Below are 20,343 nucleotides of genomic sequence, written 5' to 3' on the forward strand. Positions count from 1 at the left end.
GGCCAGCCTGTACCCACCCACTCTGTGCCCTATATAAACCATGGTATGCGAATGCTCCCATTAAAACCTCCTGATGATTGAGGGTACCCCCCCTCATGAAACAGGCCTGTAGAGATGAAATAGTCTTGTGATTTTTTTTCCCACACATACATATATTGCGCTCTACTACGGTATCGAGCACTATTTTTTGGATAACCTTATTAAGACATATATATATATATATATATATATATATGGTGTAAAAGTGATATTTGATCGTCTCACAGCGGCTATCCAGGCTATCTGCCGTCTCTCTATTAGCTCACTAACCCGAGTTCCCGGGCTTTGCTTTCACGCTGGAAATAAGATCAATCTCACCAAATCATGTCAACGGTTGTGGTAGTTAATGATGCATGTCTGCACCATGTTTTGAACTTGTTAAAGAAAGGGAAAAAAATGTTCTTGCATTCTGCCCTTTAAAGAAGCTATTCAAAGGCCCGCAAGACCCACAATGCATTGCTTTCACTATGGCACACTTTCAAGACCTATACAAAATGTGACAATACTGTACAATTGTATCATTCAATGGTCGGTTCAAGATCAAAAAATGTTTTTTTGTGTGTAAAAAGACACTATTTTCCCTGTTTTCGGGAATGAAAATTAATTCCATCGATTTTCTACCGCTTGTCCCTCAATTAATTAAATAGCTACTAAAGCTACATATGTGGTTATATGAGGTGTCAAATACAAGTTCTCGTTATGCTTTATCCAATGGAATTACTGTACTTTTCCGGTACATTTTAAACACCTCAGCATTTTGTAATTCATTGCTAAATATCTTTGTTAAATATAAATCTTTCCAGATTACCTGTACAGAATACAAATAAATATTGTTCTTAAACAATTCTCTCTACAGCTTATCTTAAATCATTTATTGATCAATAAATTCAGTGTGTTTATGTGAATTTAAAAACAGGACAAACAGCTCGGGATTTGAGGACAAGACAGTACTCCCTTAAAAAAGAGACCCTTAATCTCAATAGGACCTTTCCTGGGTAAATAAAGGTTTAAAAAAGGAGAAAATTAATCATCATTATAATTACAACGTGATAGCAGAGTTGGTAAATTACCGTATTTTTCGGACTATAAAACGCATTTAAAATCCTTTCATTTTCTCAAAAATCGACAGTGCGCCTTATAACCCGGTGCGCCTAATGTACGGAATAATTCCGGTTGTGCTTACCGACCTCGAAGCAATATTATTTGGCACATGGTGTGATGACAAAAGTGACCAGTAGACGGCAGTCACACCTGAGAGATATGTGTAGACTGCAATATGACGCCAGTACACGACACCAAAACTTAAAATTGAGAATATAGAACATTACACACAGCTGGTTTGGTGGCTGCAGGATTAGGTCTCTGCTTTTTTGGGTGATACTTAAAATCGGGTATTGGTCCAATACCAAGTAGTTACGGGGGCAGTATTGGCCATACCAATGCTGATACTGATATTTGAAATGTTCATCTCATTGAATGATTACATTGAATGCTTACATTTTTGATCGCAATTACAAACCCAGTTTCCATTTGATTTGGGAAATTGTGTTAGATGTAAATATAAACGGAATATAATGATTTGCAAATCATTTTCAACCCATATTCAGTTGAATATGCTACAAAGACAACATATTTGATGTTCAAACTGATAAACAGTTTTTTTTTTGGCAAATAATCATTAACTTTAGAATTTGATGCCAGCAACACGTGACAAAGAAGTTGGGAAAGGTGGCAATAAATACTGATAAAGTTGAGGAATGCTCATCAAACACTTATTTGGAACATCCCACAGGTGTGCAGGCTAATTGGGAACAGGTGGGTGCCATGATTGGGTATAAAAGTAGATTCCATGAAATGCTCAGTCATTCACAAACAAGGATGGGGCGAGGGTCACCACTTTGTCAACAAATGCGTGAGCAAACTGTTGAACAGTTTAAGAAAAACCTTTCTCAACCAGCTATTGCAAGGAATTTAGGGATTTCACCATCTACGCTCCGTAATATCATCAAAGAGTTCAGAGAATCTGGAGAAATCACTGCACGTAAGCAGCTAAGCCCGTGACCTTTGATCCCTCAGGCTGTACTGCATCAACAAGCGACATCAGTGTGTAAAGGATATCATCACATGGGCTCAGGAACACTTCAGAAACCCACTGTCAGTAACTACAGTTGGTCGCTACATCTGTAAGTGCAAGTTAAAACTCTCCTATGCAAGGCGAAAACCGTTTATCAACAACACCCAGAAACGCCGTCGGCTTCGCTGGGCCTGAGCTCATCTAAGATGGACTGATACAAAGTGGAAAAGTGTTCTGTGGTCTGACGAGTCCACATTTCAAATTGTTTTTTGGAAACTGTGGACGTCGTGTCCTCCGGACCAAAGAGGAAAAGAACCATCCGGATTGTTATAGGCGCAAAGTGTAAAAGCCAGCATGTGTGATGGTATGGGGGTGTATTAGTGCCCAAGACATGGGTAACTTACACATCTGTGAAGACGCCATTAATGCTGAAAGGTACATACAGGTTTTGGAGCAACATGTGTTGCCATCCAAGCAACGTTACCATGGACGCCCCTGCTTATTTCAGCAAGACAACGTGTTACAACGTGGCTTCATAGTAAAAGAGTGCGGGTACTAGACTGGCCTGCCTGTAGTCCAGACCTGTCTCCCATTGAAAATGTGTGGCGCATTATGAAGCCTAAAATACCACAACGGAGACCCCCGGACTGTTGAACAACTTAAGCTGTACATCAAGCAAGAATGGGAAAGAATTCCACCTGAGAAGCTTCAAAAATGTGTCTCCTCAGTTCCCAAACCTTTACTGAGTGTTGTTAAAAGGAAAGGCCATGTAACACAGTGGTGAACATGCCCTTTCCCAACCACTTTGGCATTCTAAGTTAATTATTATTTGCAAAAAAAAATAAAGTTTATGAGTTTGAACATCAAATATGTTGTCTTTGTAGCATATTCAACTGAATATGGGTTGAAAAGGATTTGCAAATCATTGTATTCCGTTTATATTTACATCCAACACAATTTCCCAACTCATATGGAAACGGGGTTTGTACATCAGTCGAGGAAAAGGATCAAACTACACAAATATCATACTGTAATTTGATTTTGATATAATTTTTTTTTATCTTGATGGATTGAAAATTAACACCAATGAGTTGACTGATTATCACACAATAGTGAGAGTCCAGTCCATAGTGGATTTAACATACTAGTGAGAGTCCAGTCCATAGTGGATCTAACATAATAGTGAGAGTCCAGTCCATAGTGGATCTAACATAATAGTATGAGAGTCCAGTCCATAGTGGATCTAACATAATAGTGAGAGTCCAGTCCATAGTGGATCTAACATAATAGTGTGAGAGTCCAGTCCATAGTGGATCTAACATATTAGTGTGAGAGTCCAGTCCATAGTGGATCTAACATAATAGTGAGAGTCCAGTCCATAGTGGATCTAACATAATAGTGTGAGAGTCCAGTCCATAGTGGATCTAACATAATAGTATGAGAGTCCAGTCCATAGTGGATCTAACATATTAGTGTGAGAGTCCAGTCCATAGTGGATCTAACATAATAGTGAGAGTCCAGTCCATAGTGGATCTAACATAATAGTGAGAGTCCGATCTAACATAATAGTGTGAGAGTCCAGTCCATAGTGGATCTAACATAATAGTGACAGTCCAGTCCATAGTGGATCTAACATTATAGTGAGAGTCCAGTCCATAGTGGATCCAACATAATAGTGAGAGTCCAGTCCATAGTGGATCTAACATAATAGTGTGAGAGTCCAGTCCATAGTGGATTTAACATAATAGTGAGAGAGTCCAGTCCATAGTGGATCTAACATAATAGTGAGAGTCCAGTCCATAGTGGATCTAACATAATAGTGAGAGTCCAGTCCATAGTGGATCTAACATAATAGTGTGGGAGTCCAGTCCATAGTGGATCTAACATAATAGTGTGGGAGTCCAGTCCATAGTGGATCTAACATAATAGTGTGAGAGTCCAGTCCATAGTGGATTTAACATAATAGTGAGAGAGTCCAGTCCATAGTGGATCTAACATAATAGTGAGAGTCCAGTCCATAGTGGATCTAACATAATAGTGAGAGTCCAGTCCATAGTGGATCTAACATAATAGTGAGAGTCCAGTCCATAGTGGATCTAACATAATAGTGAGAGTCCAGTCCATAGTGGATCTAACATAATAGTGTGGGAGTCCAGTCCATAGTGGATCTAACATAATAGTGTGGGAGTCCAGTCCATAGTGGATCTAACATAATAGTGAGAGTCCAGTCCATAGTGGATCTAACATAATAGTGTGGGAGTCCAGTCCATAGTGGATCTAACATAATAGTGTGGGAGTCCAGTCCATAGTGGATCTAACATAATAGTATGAGAGTCCAGTCCATAGTGGATCTAACATAATAGTGAGAGTCCAGTCCATAGTGGATCTAACATATTAGTGTGAGAGTCCAGTCCATAGTGGATCTAACATAATAGTGAGAGTCCAGTCCATAGTGGATCTAACATAATAGTGAGAGTCCGATCTAACATAATAGTGTGAGAGTCCAGTCCATAGTGGATCTAACATAATAGTGACAGTCCAGTCCATAGTGGATCTAACATTATAGTGAGAGTCCAGTCCATAGTGGATCCAACATAATAGTGAGAGTCCAGTCCATAGTGGATCTAACATAATAGTGTGAGAGTCCAGTCCATAGTGGATTTAACATAATAGTGAGAGAGTCCAGTCCATAGTGGATCTAACATAATAGTGAGAGTCCAGTCCATAGTGGATCTAACATAATAGTGTGGGAGTCCAGTCCATAGTGGATCTAACATAATAGTATGAGAGTCCAGTCCATAGTGGATCTAACATAATAGTATGAGAGTCCAGTCCATAGTGGATCTAACATAATAGTGAGAGTCCGATCTAACATAATAGTGTGAGAGTCCAGTCCATAGTGGATCTAACATAATAGTGACAGTCCAGTCCATAGTGGATCTAACATAATAGTGAGAGTCCAATCTATAGTGGATCTAATATTATAGTGAGAGTCCAGTCCATAGTGGATCCAACATAATAGTGAGAGTCCAGTCCATAGTGGATCTAACATAATAGTGTGAGAGTCCAGTCCATAGTGGATCTAACATAATAGTGAGAGTCCGATCTAACATAATAGTGTGAGAGTCCAGTCCATAGTGGATCTAACATAATAGTGACAGTCCAGTCCATAGTGGATCTAACATAATAGTGAGAGTCCAATCTATAGTGGATCTAATATTATAGTGAGAGTCCAGTCCATAGTGGATCCAACATAATAGTGAGAGTCCAGTCCATAGTGGATCTAACATAATAGTGTGAGAGTCCAGTCCATAGTGGATCTAACATAATAGTGAGAGTCCGATCTAACATAATAGTGTGAGAGTCCAGTCCATAGTGGATCTAACATAATAGTGACAGTCCAGTCCATAGTGGATCTAACATAATAGTGAGAGTCCAATCTATAGTGGATCTAATATTATAGTGAGAGTCCAGTCCATAGTGGATCCAACATAATAGTGAGAGTCCAGTCCATAGTGGATCTAACATAATAGTGTGAGAGTCCAGTCCATAGTGGATCTAACATAATAGTATGAGAGTCCAGTCCATAGTGGATCTAACATAATAGTGAGAGTCCAGTCCATAGTGGATCTAACATAATAGTGTGAGAGTCCAGTCCATAGTGGATCTAACATATTAGTGAGAAGCTTAAAAAATGCATCTCCTCAGTTCCCAAATGTTTACTGAGTGTTGTTAAAAGGAAAGGCCATGTAACACAGTGGTGAACATTCCCTTTCCCAACTACTTTGGCACGTGTTGCAGCCATGAAATTCTAAGTTAATTATTATTTGCAAAAAAAAATAAAGTTTATGAGTTTGAACATCAAATATGTTGTCTTTGTAGTGCATTCAATTGAATATGGCTTGAAAAGGATTTGCAAATCATTGCATTTTGTTTATGTTTACATCTAACACAATTTCCCAACTCATATGGAAACGGGGTTTGTAGGATGTGTCATCAACATGCATTATTATATGGCGTTTGCATAAAAAGCTTCATCGTCTATAGGTGTTTTTCATGATGTCGTTTCTTTGTGTCGCGGTCATGGTTTACACGTGTACGTGTGCGTGTCAACAGGCAATGATGCACCCGTGTGTGTTTGTGTTGCAGCTCTGTGCACAGAAGAGTGCGTCCACGGCCGCTGTGTGTCTCCAGACACCTGCCAGTGCGAGCCCGGCTGGGGCGGACTGGACTGCTCCAGTGGTGAGTGCGCCACGCTCCCACAGCCACTATTAGTCACTTAGACTCATTTATACCTAAATGGCTTTGACAGCCTGTTACTTTCAGAAGCATTTGCCTCAGTTTACGCCTATCACAAAGCTGCTTAGCTTTGTATCCTCTCTTCTTAGCAAGCACAGCCAATGGAACAGGTAAGTCACAATGAATTCATTTTCATTTGCTGGAAGTGGCAGTGATTTGCTTGATGGATATAACAGATGGATGGATGGCTGCAGCCCCCTTGTGTCTCGCCAGCTCTTTGTTATGATCTTATTATGATTAGGCTCGTGGTTGTGACTTGTGGCTGTGTAACAAAAAATCCATTTAGTGCTGAAACAAGCCATTATAAACTGGGTTTTTAACCACAGTTTCCCATACTAAGATGAAAAAGCTGGAGTCAGGCTCATCTGTCCTGCAATCATCTAAATACCAGACTCTCATGAATGCCAGACTGGAAGGGGTGGAAACAAGAATCTATAAAGTCCACCTTTGTGACATTTGTTCTTTTGCGTTTGATCATTGTGGAGTTAGTGCTAATAAATATTCAGTGGAAATTGCTGCAAAATGAAAATGTTATCCTAAGGAATCAATAAAGCTTACAAATATTCACAACAAACGCTTGATGCGGCATACCCGGAATAATGCAACTCAGGCAATATCAGCGTGGCCTTTGCAGCCTCACACAAATTTGGCTGTTCAACACAACTATGAGTCGTGTTTTATTGCAACACATCAGAATCAGAATCAGAATCAGCTTTATTGTCATTACGCAAGGTAACGAGATTGAGGCCATTCCATACAGTGCGATGTGTGCATGCTAGAAAAACAATGTGCAAATATATAAAAATATAAAAAATGTAGAAGTGCAATGAATATGGTGTGAAATGAATATATACATGAAAAAAAACAAAAAAAAAACAGAGTGGTTGGTGGAATGGGTTATTGCACCGAAGAGAAGGCAGTTATGAGGGACAATGGGGCAGTCCGTTCAGGATGGTTATGGCCCTGGGGAAGAAGCTCTTCTTTAGCCTGTTTGTTTTGGTTTTAATGCACCTGTAGCGCTTCCCAGAGGGCAGCAGGTGGAACAGGTCAGAGCCAGGGTGGGTGCTGTCCTTGATGATGGCACTGGCTCTGTTGAGGCAGCGGGAGGTGTAGATGTCCGTCAGAGAGGGGAGAGGGCGGCCGATGATCTTCTGAGCCGTCTTGACCACTCTTTGCAGCCTCTCCCTGTCTGCTGCAGTGCAGCTGCCGTACCATACCGTAATACAGTAGGTCAGCAGGCTCTCGATGGACGAGCGGTAGAAGGTCAGCAGCAGGTCAGGCTTCAGGTTGTACTTCCCGAGGACTCTAAGGAAGTGTAGCCGCTGCTGAGCCTTCTTGATGATTGATGTGGTGTTGACTGTCCAGGAGAAGTCATTAGAAATGTGGACTCCAAGGTACCTGAAGGTGTGGACCCTCTCTACACGCTCGCCGTTGATGTAGAGGGGGGCAGGGTCGGTGCTGCTCCTCCTGAAGTCGACGATGATCTCTCTGGTCTTGCTGGTGTTGAGAGCGAGGTTGTTCTCCGAAGACCAGGCCGTCAGCTTCAGGACCTCCTCTCTGTAGGCAGCCTCGTCACCCCTGGAGATGAGCCCGACCACTGTGGTATCGTCGGCGAACTTGACGGTAAGGTTGTCACTGTGGGCCGGACTGCAGTCATGGGTGTAAAGGCAGTAGAGGAGGGGGCTCAGCACACAGCCCTGTGGAGAGCCGATGCTCAGCGTGCGGGAGGATGAGAGGTGCGGGCCAAGTCTCACATTCTGGGGTCGGTCCGTTAGGAAGTCCCTTATCCAGGCGTTTGTGAGAGGGGGGAGGCCAAGAGTGTCCAGTTTATTGCAGAGTCTGTCCGGGATTATTGTATTGAAGGCAGAGCTATAGTCCACAGAGAGCATCCGGACGTAGCTCTGCTGCTGCTCCAGGTGGTTCAGAGCAGAGTGGAGAGCAACAGCGATGGCGTCCTCTGTGGACCTGTTCGCCCGGTATGCGAACTGCTGGGGGTCGAAGTCTGGAGGGATATGGTCCTTGATGTGCTGGAGAACAAGTCGCTCAAAGCACTTCATGATTACATGTATTGCTTTAACATCCACCACCCTCTACTTTCTAAGTCCAAAATGATCTGAACTGTAGCTTGCTATTGTTTGGAAGAAACACAACTCTGTGGTGTATAAACCATACTTGCCAACCTTGAGATCTCCGATTTCGGGAGGTGGGGGGTGGGGGCGTGGTCGGGGGTGAGGCGGGGCGTGGTTGAGGGCGTGGTTAAGAGGGGAGGAGTATATTGACAGCTAGAATTCACCAAGTCAAGTATTTCATACATATACATATATATATATATATATCTACATCCTGAAAATATGCAAACAAAACTGTGTTTAGATTATTGATATTTCAAACTTGCATAAATAAATATTAAGGAATATAACATAACTTGGCTTCTGAGAGCTTCAAAATGTAATGAATAAAATGCTAAAGTCTTTGATAAACAAGCAATTATTTTAATAATTAAATATCGTCATTTTAAATGAATTATTAGGATAATTTAAAATTAATTATTTCAAATATGTTTATTTTAATGTATAATTCTAATGCCTGGGTGTAATAAGGAGTCAGAAAAAATACAATTAATTTTGATGTTTTTAGCAAAATATAGTAAAAATGTATTTATTTATTTTTTTTATTATTAATAAATATATTTATTTGTAGGTAAGATAAACATAATAATACAATTTATCTCTAGTCTGGATGATTTATTTCTTGTCACCCAGTTGTCCTCCTGTCGTGAAAAAAGGCTGTCCTCACTCAGGACCGCATGGAGCTGTAGAGGGCGTGGCCTCCAGCTCCGGCTGAAAATCGGGAGATTTTCGGGAGAATATTTGTCCCGGGAGGTTTTCGCGAGAGGCACTGAATTTCGTGAGTCTCCCGGAAAATTCGGGAGGGTTGGCAAGTATGGTATAAACACAAGTTTGCAACTCAGATCTATAAAGTAGACTGGCGCTGCGGGCTATGCCAGACACCCACAGGACACTTCATTAGGCACAATCGAAAAAATCTAATACAAGACCCTGTGGTGTAAACCTGCACCTACTATTTCGCCACTCTATGCTTTCTTAAAGGGGTCATATCATGATTTTTTTTTTTTTGTACATTTAAAACACCTGCTTGAGGTCTACATAACAGCATCCTCAAGGACTCATCCCACCCAGGTCAGCACTGGCTTGAACTCTTGCCCTCAGGGAGGCGCTATAAGACCATCAAAGCAAGGACAAATAGACTGAATAACAGTTTCTATCCTAGAGCTGTTATTGCCCTAAACTCTGCACATACCTGAGCTTGGGGCGAGAAGTTAGGTTTGGTTGATATCAACACTTCAGTCATCAACAATTGCATCATCAGAGAAATGGACATTGAAACAGTGTAGGTCTGACTTGGTAGGATATGTACAGCAAGCAGTAAACATAGTGAGCTCAGAAAGCATAAGAACAAGTACAGTATATACATTAGAAATACATTTGATTATTTACATTTGGTTATTTACAATCCGGGGAGGAGGGATGTGGAAGGGGGAGGGTGTTAGTCCAGGGTTGTAGTTGCCTGGAGGTGTTCTTTTAATGCGGTTTTGAAGGAGGGTAGAGATGCACTTTCTTTTACACCTGTTGGGAGTGCATTCCATATTGATGTGGCATAGAAGGAGAATGAGTTAAGACCTTTGTTAGATGGGAATCTGGGTTTAACGTGGTTAGTGGAGCTCCCCCTGGTGTTGTGGTTATGGCGGTCATTTACGTTAAGGAAGTAGTTTGACATGTACTTCGGTATCAGGGAGGTGTAGCGGATTTTATAGACTAGGCTCAGTGCAAGTTGTTTTACTCTGTCCTCCACCCTGAGCCAGCCCACTTTGGAGAAGTGGGTAGGAGTGAGGTGTGATCTGGGGTGGAGGTCTAGAAGTAATGTGACTAGCTTGTTCTGGGATGTTTGGAGTCTAGATTTGAGGGTTTTGGAGGTGCTAGGGTACCAGGAGGTGCATGCGTAATCGAAAAAGGGTTGAATGAGAGTTCCCGCTAGAATCTTCATGGTGCTTTTGTTGACCAAAGAGGAGATTCTGTAGAGAAATCTCGTTCGTTGGTTGACCTTTTTGGTTACCTTGGTTGCCATTTTATCACAGGAAAGATTAGCCTCTAGAATGGAACCTAGGTAGGTGACCTCATCTTTCCTGGTGAGTGAAAGTGAAGTCACTGACTTTCTTAAGGTTGATGTGGGACCCAAATAGGATGGATTCCGTTTTACCCAAGTGTATGGATAGTTTATTGTCAGCGAGCCGTTGTTGAGCTTTCTTGCACTATGGAGACCGGCGACTGCCACCAGCCATCCTTTTTGAGTGACTTTCACCACAACATGACATCCCAGATACTAGATCTGCAGCTCACCATAGTTTGTTGACAGCGCTAAGGAAGGAGGCGTTGCGTGCGGACAAAAGCGAGGAAGGAAACGGGCTACGTACATGTCTGGAACTATAAACACTGGGTCAGGTTAAACTTTTACCAAGTCGAACCTTTTAATGCTTGAGCCTGGACGTAAACATGTGTATATTGACAATAAAAGGCTTTTTATATTCGATATCATGTAAATAACTCCACTGCACAGCTGCTTCCATCCATCCATCCATCCATCTTCTTCTGCTTATCCGAGGTCGGGTCGCGGGGGCAGCAGTCTAAGCAGGGAAGTCCAGACTTCCCTCTCCCCAGCCACTTCGTCCAGCTCTTCCTGTGGGACCCCGAGGCGTTCCCAGGCCAGCCGGGAGACATAGTCTTCCCAACGTGTCCTGGGTCTTCCCCGCGGCCTCCTACCGGTCGGCCGTGCCCAAAACACCTCCCTAGGGAGGCGTTCAGGTGGCATCCTGACCAGATGCCCGAACCACCTCATCTGGCTCCTTTCGATATGGAGGAGCTTTACTTTGAGCTCCTCCCGGATGGCAGAGCTTCTCACCCTATCTCTAAGGGAGAGCCCCGCCACCCGGCGGAGGAAACTCATTTGGGCCGCTTGTACCCGTGATCTTGTCCTTTCGGTCATGACCCAAAGCTCATGACCATAGGTGAGGATGGGAACGTAGATCGACCGGTAAATCGAGAGCTTTGCCTTCCGGCTCAGCTCCTTCTTCACCACAACGGATCGATACAGCGTCCGCATTACTGAAGACGCCGCACCGATCCGCCTGTCGATCTCACGATCCACTCTTCCCTCACTCGTGAACAAGACTCCGAGGTACTTGAACTCCTCCACTTGGGGCAAGATCTCCTCCACAACCCGGAGATGGCACTCCACCCTTTTCCGGGAGAGAACCATGGACTCGGACTTGGAGGTGCTGATTCTCATCCCAGTCGCTTCACACTCGGCTGCGAACCGATCCAGTGAGAGCTGAATATCTTGGCCAGATGAAGCCATCAGGACCACATCATCTGCAAAAAGCAGAGACCTAATCCTGCAGCCACCAAACCAGATCCCCTCAACGCCTTGACTGCGCCTAGAAATTCTGTCCATAAAAGTTATGAACAGAATGGGTGACAAAGGGCAGCCTTGGCGGAGTCCAACCCTCACTGCAACGGAAGTTGCAGACTGAGGCCATGGGAAAAATCTCATAGCCATAGCACACATAAGCATGTGTGTAAGAGGGAAACATCAAAGGACATTAAAAACATTAAAAGATCAGAGCTGATGCAACCAGCCATTTTAACATACAGCCAGAAACAGGAGCAGACCCAACAAAGCAACCAAGAGAGCCGAGTCCACCCTCGGCCGCCCACTAACTCTCTGCCAGTGTCCAGTCCGCATGGATGAGCGAGGACGCTTCTAAGGAGACCGAGGTGTCCGATACACGCTCATTCAGCCAAGAAGTGCTCACCAGTGTCCTGGTGGTGTCACTGCGGCACAACACAGTACACTCTCACTACAAAACATTCCCAGAACACAACAATAAATCAACCTGTCAGAATGAGGAATGAGAAATTATATCAGTAGTGTTATTGTATAGATCTATGAATTTTCATTAGCAAGAAAGCCATTCCCTGATTAGCAAGTGTGTGTAAATCAGCTGCTCCTGCGTCACCACAACGCTGCCATAAGTACAGCTGCAGAAATTAAGAGCCCGAGCAGGCAGGAGGGCGTGAGGTGTGTTGTATTTTGATGTTGTTGTTTATTTTTTGTGGCGAACCTCTCGTGGGACTCTTGTCTCACTCGTGGTTGGTTAGAAATGCAGCCGTGTGTGCAGTGCAGGTGCTTAACTTATTCAATGTTTTTAAAGACTTGAGCTGTGAGAGAGAGAGAGAGAGAGAGAGAGAGAGAGAGAGAGAGAGAGAGAGAGAGAGAGAGAGAGAGAGAGAGAGAGAGAGAGAGAGAGAGAGAGAGAGAGAGAGAGAGAGAGAGAGAGAGAGAGAGAGGCATTATTCATAACTCCGGGTTTCTATTGCAGGCACCTTTTTCATTTCCAAGCTTTCATGTGTTGAAATGTGGAATAGGTGCCAATTCTCAAATCAAATCTGCCCTCTTATTTTAGATGGCCATCTTGTACAGACCCCGTTTCCATATGAGTTGGGAAATTGTGTTAGATGTAAATATAAACAGAATACAATGATTTGCAAATCCTTTTCAACCCATATTCAGTTGAATATGCTACAAAAACAACATATTTGATGTTCAAACTCATAGACTTGGTTTTTTTTAGAATTTCATGGCTGCAACATGTGCCAAAGTAGCATGTTCACCACTGTGTTACATCACCTTTTCTTTTAACAACACTCAATAAACAATTGGGAACTGAGGAAACTAATTGTTGAAGCTTTGAAAGTGGAATTCTTTCCCATTCTTGTTTTATGTAGAGCTTCAGTCGTTCAACAGTCCGGGGTCTCCACTGTCGTATTTTACGCTTCATAATGCGCCGCACATTTTCGATGGGAGACAGGTCTGGACTGCAGGCGGACCTGGAAAGTACCCAAATTTTTTTTTTACGAAGCCACGCTGTTGTATCACGTGCTGAATGTGGCTTGGCATTGTCTTGCTGAAATAAGCAGGGGCGTCCATGAAAAAGACGGCGCTTAGATGGCAGCATATGTTGTTCCAAAAGCTGTATGTACCTTTTTCATTTCCAAGCTTTCATTTGTTGAAATGTGGAATAGATTCCAATTCTCAAATCAAATCTGCCCTCTTATTTTGTAGTGTAGATGGTCATCTTGTAGAGACCCCATTTCCATATGAGTTGGGAAATTGTGTTTGATGTAAATATAAACGGAATACAATGATTTGCAAATCCTTTTCAACCCATATTCAGTTGAATATGCTACAAAGACAACATATTTGATGTTCAAACTCATAAACTTTATAATTTTTTTGCAAATAATAATTAACGTAGAATTTCATGGCTGCAACCCGTGCCAAAGTAGTTGGGAAAGGGCATGTTCACCACTGTGTTAAATCACCTTTTCTTTTAACAACACTCAATAAACGATTGGGAACTGAGGAAACTAATTGTTGAAGCTTTGAAAGTGGAATTATTTCCCATTCTTGTTTTATGTAGAGCTTCAGTCGTTCAACAGTCCGGGGTCTCCGCTGTCGTATTTTACGCTTCATAATGCGCCACACATTTTCGATGGGAGACAGGTCTGGACTGCAGACGGGCCAGGAAAGTACACGCACTCTTTTTTTTTACGAAGCCACGCTGTTGTAACATGTGCTGAATGTGGCTTGGCATTGTCTTGCTGAAATAAGCAGGGGCGTCCATGAAAAAGACGGCGCTTAGATGGCAGCATATGTTGTTCCAAAAGCTGTATGTACCTTTTTCATTTCCAAGCTTTCATTTGTTGAAATGTGGAATAGATTCCAATTCTCTAATCAAATCTGCCCTCTTATTTTGTAGTGTAGATGGTCATCTTGTACAGACCCTGTTTCCATATGAGTTGGGAAATTGTGTTAGATGTAAATATAAACGGAATACAATGATTTGCAAATCCTTTTCAACCCATATTCAGTTGAATATGCTACAAAGACAACATATTTGATGTTCAAACTCATAAACTTTATAATTTTTTTGCAAATAATAATTAACTTAGAATTTCATGGCTGCAACCCGTGCCAAAGTAGTTGGGAAAGGGCATGTTCACCACTGTGTTACATCACCTTTTCTTTTAACAACACTCAATAAACAATTGGGAACTGAGGAAACTATTTGTTGAAGCTTTGAAAGTGGAATTCTTTCCCATTCTTGTTTTATGTAGAGCTTCAGTCGTTCAACAGTCCGGGGGTCTCCGCTGTCGTATTTTACGCTTCATAATGCGCCACACATTTTCGATGGGAGACAGGTCTGGACTGCAGGCGGGCCTGGAAAGTATCCGCACTCTTTTTTTTACGAAGCCACGCTGTTGTAACATGTGCTGAATGTGGCTTGGCATTGTCTTGCTGAAATAAGCAGGGGCGTCCATGAAAAAGACGGCGCTTAGATGGCAGCATATGTTGTTCCAAAAGCTGTATGTACCTTTTTCATTTCCAAGCTTTCATTTGTTGAAATGTGGAATAGATTCCGATTCTCTAATCAAATCTGCCCTCTTATTTTGTAGTGTAGATGGTCATCTTGTACAGACCCTGTTTCCATATGAGTTGGGAAATTGTGTTAGATGTAAATATAAACGGAATACAATGATTTGCAAATCCTTTTCAACCCATATTCAGTTGAATATGCTACAAAGACAACATATTTGATGTTCAAACTCATAAACTTTATAATTTTTTTGCAAATAATAATTAACTTAGAATTTCATGGCTGCAACACGTGCCAAAGTAGTTGGGAAAGGGCATGTTCACCACTGTGTTACATCGCCTTTTCTTTTAACAACACTCAATAAACAATTGGGAACTGAGGAACCTAATTGTTGAAGCTTTGAAAGTGGAATTCTTTCCCATTCTTGTTTTATGTAGAGCTTCAGTCGTTCAACAGTCCGGGGTCTCCGCTGTCGTATTTTACGCTTCAAAATGCGCCACACATTTTCGATGGGAGACAGGTCTGGACTGCAGGCGGAGCAGGAAAGTACCCGCACTCTTTTTTTTTTACGAAGCCACGCTGTTGTAACACGTGCTGAATGTGGCTTGGCATTGTCTTGCTGAAATAAGCAGGGGCGTTCATGAAAAGATGGCAGCATATGTTGTTCCAAAACCTGTATGTACCTTTCAGCATTAATGGTGCCTTCACAGATGTGTAAGTTACCCATGTCTTGGGCACTAATACACCCCCATACCATCACACATGCTGGCTTTTCAACTTTGCGTCGATAACAGTCTGGATGGTTCGCTTCCCCTTTGGTCCGGATGACACGATGTTGAATATTTCCAAAAACACTTTGAAATGTGGACTCGTCAGACCACAGAACACTTTTCCACTTTGCATGAGTCCATCTTAGATGATCTCGGGCCCAGAGAAGCCTGGCGGCGTTTCTGGGTGTTGTTGATAAATGGCTTTCGCTTTGCATAGTAGAGCTTTAACTTGCACTTACAGATGTAGCGACCAACTGTATTTAGTGACGGTGGTTTTCTGAAGTGTTCCTGAGCCCATGTGGTGATATCCTTTTAGAGATTGATGTCGGTTTTTGATACAGTGCCGTCTGAGGGATGGAAGGTCACGGTCATTCAATGTTGGTTTCCGGCCATGCCGCTTACGTGGAGTGATTTCTCCACATTCTCTGAACCTTTTGATGATATTATGGAGCGTAGATGTTGAAATCCCTAAATTTCTTGCAATTGCACTTTGAGAAACGTTGTTCTTAAACTGTTTGACTATTTGCTCACGCAGTTGTGGACAAAGGGGTGTACCTCGCCCCATCCTTTCTTGTGAAAGACTGAGCCTTTTTTTGGGAAGCTGTTTTTATACCCAATCATGGCACCCACCTGTTCCCAATTAGCCTGCACACCTGTGGGATGTTCCAAATAAGTGTTTGATGAGCATTCCTCAACTTTATCAGTATTTATTGCCACCTTTCCCAACTTCTTTGTCACGTGTTTGTTGTGTTTACTGATTGGAGGTGACGGCAAACAGACACCAGGGGGCAGTATATACAATTATTTATTTTATATATATATATATATATATATATATATATATATATATATATATATATATATATATATATATATATATATATATATAATTACAAACAATACTACTAAACTAAGGAAATGGAGTGTGAACTAGAATACCAAAGTGTGTGGTGTAAGACTATGTGTGTAGTTAACTGAAGTGAGTGTTACCAACGTGTTGAACGAGATACGAGGAAGTCCATGGGGCAGGCAGGTTATCCGGGGCGAGAGAGAGGCGTCGGAATCCAGGGGCGAGCAAGAGGTCGAGGAACGAAGGAAGCAGTCAGAGTCCAGAGGGAGATCCAGGGGAAAATGAGACGCACAGGCTCACTTTCCAGGCGACGGAGGGTACTGCGGGGACACGGGAGAAGACAAGGGACAAATCAAGGCACGGAGAGGAAACACGAATATAGTATAAAGCTTGTTGCTTACGGTACACCATGAGAAAGCTAAGTTCCCGCACCGATCCTAGGGTCCACTGGTCTTTTAACCAGCTCGCCCTCATCAGTTCCAGGTGTGATGATTGCCGGTGAGTGATTGTAGCTGGTGGCTGCTGAAGGGCGGGGAAGCGCGCGGCGCGTCCCTGGATGTGCGCACCCGTGGGCGTGTCCCGAGGTGCGCACAGACGGATGAGCGGCGTTGGCAGGAGCCTGAGCCGTAACAGTGTTGCTGGCATCAAATTCTAAAGTTAATGATTATTTGCAAAAAAAAAAAAGTTTATCAGTTTGAACATCAAATATGTTGTCTTTGTAGCATATTCAGCTGAATATGGGTTGAAAATGATTTGCAAATCATTGTATTCTGTTTATATTTACATCTAACACAATTTCCCAACTCATATGGAAACGGGGTTTGTATATGTTGTGAAATATAGGCAATATGTGAGCATTTGCAGCCAAGCTGAAAAAGCACACACTGGCACCTCTTTAGTTGCAATACCGCCATGTTTATTTTATTGCTACATCATATTCCAGGATGCATTTAAGCTGGTATGAAAGGCAGAATGTGATTAAAAAGAATGTGTAACCCGTGCTTGGAGACGAAGTGGGATGCTCCGTGGCCTTAAGCTAAAGTGACAACCTTCCAGCCAGCGATTTGGCACCCAATCAAAGGCTTGGACCCTGTTAGTGGAGCAGCACCTGGCAGGAAACTGTTTTGCATATGTGTCAGGTAGTGAGAGGGAAGACTCAAACGGTTTTCGGGGACAGCAAAGAGAAAGCCATAGGCTTTGAGGGATTCAGAAAGTTGCATTGTGGCTGAAGAGTTGTTGTTTTTTTTCGCCCACTGGGATCCACCTGCTGATGCCAGGAAATATTTCATCCTCTCCCTGGTGTTGAGCCCCGGTGGGAACTAGAGCGGCTCTGTGCATGGCATGGAGTGCCCGTAAAAACTCCTCATATGCTATATTGCCAAAAGTATTTGGCCACCCATCCAAATGATGAGAATCAGGTGTCCTAATCACTTGGCCCGATGTATCAAATCAAGCACTTAGGCATGGAGACTGTTTCTACAAACATTTGTGAAAGAATGGGCCGCTCTCAGTGATTTCCAGTGTGGAACTGTCATAGGATGCCACCTGTGCAACAAATCCAGTCGTGAAATTTCCTCGCTCCTAAATATTCCAGAGTGAACTTTATTATAAGAAAAGTGATGTCAAGACTTGGTCCTGGGTGTGTGCTTTTCCGGGATGCAACGGAAAGTTGGCACGGGCGAGACGGGAATGGAGGTACATGATTTATTTATATTTATCAAAAAAAGGAATAAATGAAAGCGCGCGCACAGTGGCGGAGAATAAACTATGAAAAACAAAAAGACTATAAACATGGAACCAAAACTTACTGTGACAAGGGACATGAAGCAGGATCATAGAGGAATGGACAGAGCATAAATGTGGTGCGTAGAAGCATATATGGGGTGAGGTCGTCAGGCCGAACAACAGAAAATGAATGAACTTAAATACTATGGACATGATTAGTGAAAGCAGGTGCGTGACTCAAAACGTGAAACAGGTGCGTGACGTGACAGGTGAAAACTAATGGTTGCTATGGTGACCAGACAAGGGAGTGAAAAAGACAGAAACTAAACAAAACATGACTTAAAACAAAACATGATAATACAGACATGACAGAGCCCCTCCCTTAAGGACAGATACCAGATGTCCAAGAAAAAACTTAACAAAAGTCATGGGAGGGCGGGAGGGGGACATGGCGGTGGGTCGCCAGCCCAAGTGGCCCCGAATCCACCGAGGCAAAGTCAAGTGGCGGCGGCGAGTGGAACGCCGCTGCAGCAGGCGAGGCGGGCACCCAGGGATTGGCCACATTCGTGGCCGACTGGGAGGTGGGTGCACTTGGCGTGGCGGGCGACCAGGTAGCGGCCATATCCGTAGCCGACGAGGAGGCAGGCGCGTCGTCAACTTGGCAGGCGTGGCAGCTCGGCGTGGCAAGTCAGGCGGCGAAGCTCGGCGTGACGCGTCCAGCGGCAAAGCTCGGCGTGACGCGGCAAAGCTCGGCGTGACGCGTCCAGCGGCGAAGCTCGGCGTGGGGACGAAGCTCGGTGTGGGTCTTGGTCTTGGTGCGGGTCTTGGCATGGCGGGTCTTGGTCTTGGTGTGGGTCTTGGTCTTGGTCTTGGTGTGGGTCTTGGTCTTGGTGTGGGTCTTGGTCTTGGTCTTGGTGTGGGTCTTGGTCTTGGCATGGCGGGTCTTGGTCTTGGCATGGCGAGTCTTGGTCTTGGCATGGCGAGTCTTGGTCTTGGCATGGCGAGTCTTGGTCTTGGCATGGCGAGTCTTGGTCTTGGCATGGCGAGTCTTGGTCTTGGCATGGCGTGTCTTGGTCTTGGCTTAGCGGGTCTTGGTTTGGCGGGTCTTGGTCTTGGTCTTGGCTTGGCGTGTCTTGGTCTTGGCATGGCGTGTCTTGATCTTGGCATGGCGTGTCTTGGTCTTGGCATGGCGGGTCTTGGTCTTGGTCTTGGTCTTGACGTCGAGCTGCGACTGGCGGCACTTGACGTCGAGCTGCGACTGGCGGCACTTGACGTCGAGCTGCGACTGGCGGCACTTGACGTCGTGGGGCTGCGACTGGCGGCACTTGGCGGAGAATAAACTATGAAAAACAAAAAGACTATAAACATGGAACCAAAACTTACTGTGACAAGGGACATGAAGCAGGATCATAGAGGAATGGACAGAGCATAAATGTGGTGCGTAGAAGCATATATGGGGTGAGGTCGTCAGGCCGAACAACAGAAAATGAATGAACTTAAATACTATGGACATGATTAGTGAAAGCAGGTGCGTGACTCAAAACGTGAAACAGGTGCGTGACGTGACAGGTGAAAACTAATGGTTGCTATGGTGACCAGACAAGGGAGTGAAAAAGACAGAAACTAAACAAAACATGACTTAAAACAAAACATGATAATACAGACATGACAGAGCCCCTCCCTTAAGGACAGATACCAGATGTCCAAGAAAAAACTTAACAAAAGTCATGGGAGGGCGGGAGGGGGACATGGCGGTGGGTCGCCAGCCCAAGTGGCCCCGAATCCACCGAGGCAAAGTCAAGTGGCGGCGGCGAGTGGAACGCCGCTGCAGCAGGCGAGGCGGGCGCCCAGGGATTGGCCACATTCGTGGCCGACTGGGAGGTGGGCGCACTTGGCGTGGCGGGCGACCAGGTAGCGGCCATATCCGTAGCCGATGAGGAGGCAGGCGCGTCGTCAACTTGGCAGGCGTGGCAGCTCGGCGTGGCAAGTCAGGCGGCGAAGCTCGGCGTGACGCGTCCAGCGGCAAAGCTCGGCGTGACGCGTCCAGCGGCGAAGCTCGGCGTGACGCGTC

At 43.9% G+C, this 20,343-nt stretch overlaps 1 protein-coding gene across 5 annotated transcripts in view; it reads left to right on the forward strand.

The window, feature by feature from the left end:
• Window positions 1-20,343, forward strand: part of megf11 (multiple EGF-like-domains 11) — a 559,910-nt gene that overhangs the window by 219,271 nt on the left and 320,296 nt on the right. For all 5 annotated transcript variants that reach the window (XM_061969469.2, XM_061969471.2, XM_061969472.2 and 2 more), the window contains one exon: window positions 6,263-6,355. In XM_061969469.2, coding sequence (XP_061825453.2) covers window positions 6,263-6,355 — 93 coding nt within the window. The remainder of the gene's footprint in view (window positions 1-6,262; window positions 6,356-20,343) is intronic.

Source organism: Nerophis lumbriciformis, linkage group LG10 (assembly GCF_033978685.3).
Source record: "Nerophis lumbriciformis linkage group LG10, RoL_Nlum_v2.1, whole genome shotgun sequence".
Taxonomy (NCBI): Eukaryota; Metazoa; Chordata; class Actinopteri; order Syngnathiformes; family Syngnathidae; genus Nerophis; species Nerophis lumbriciformis.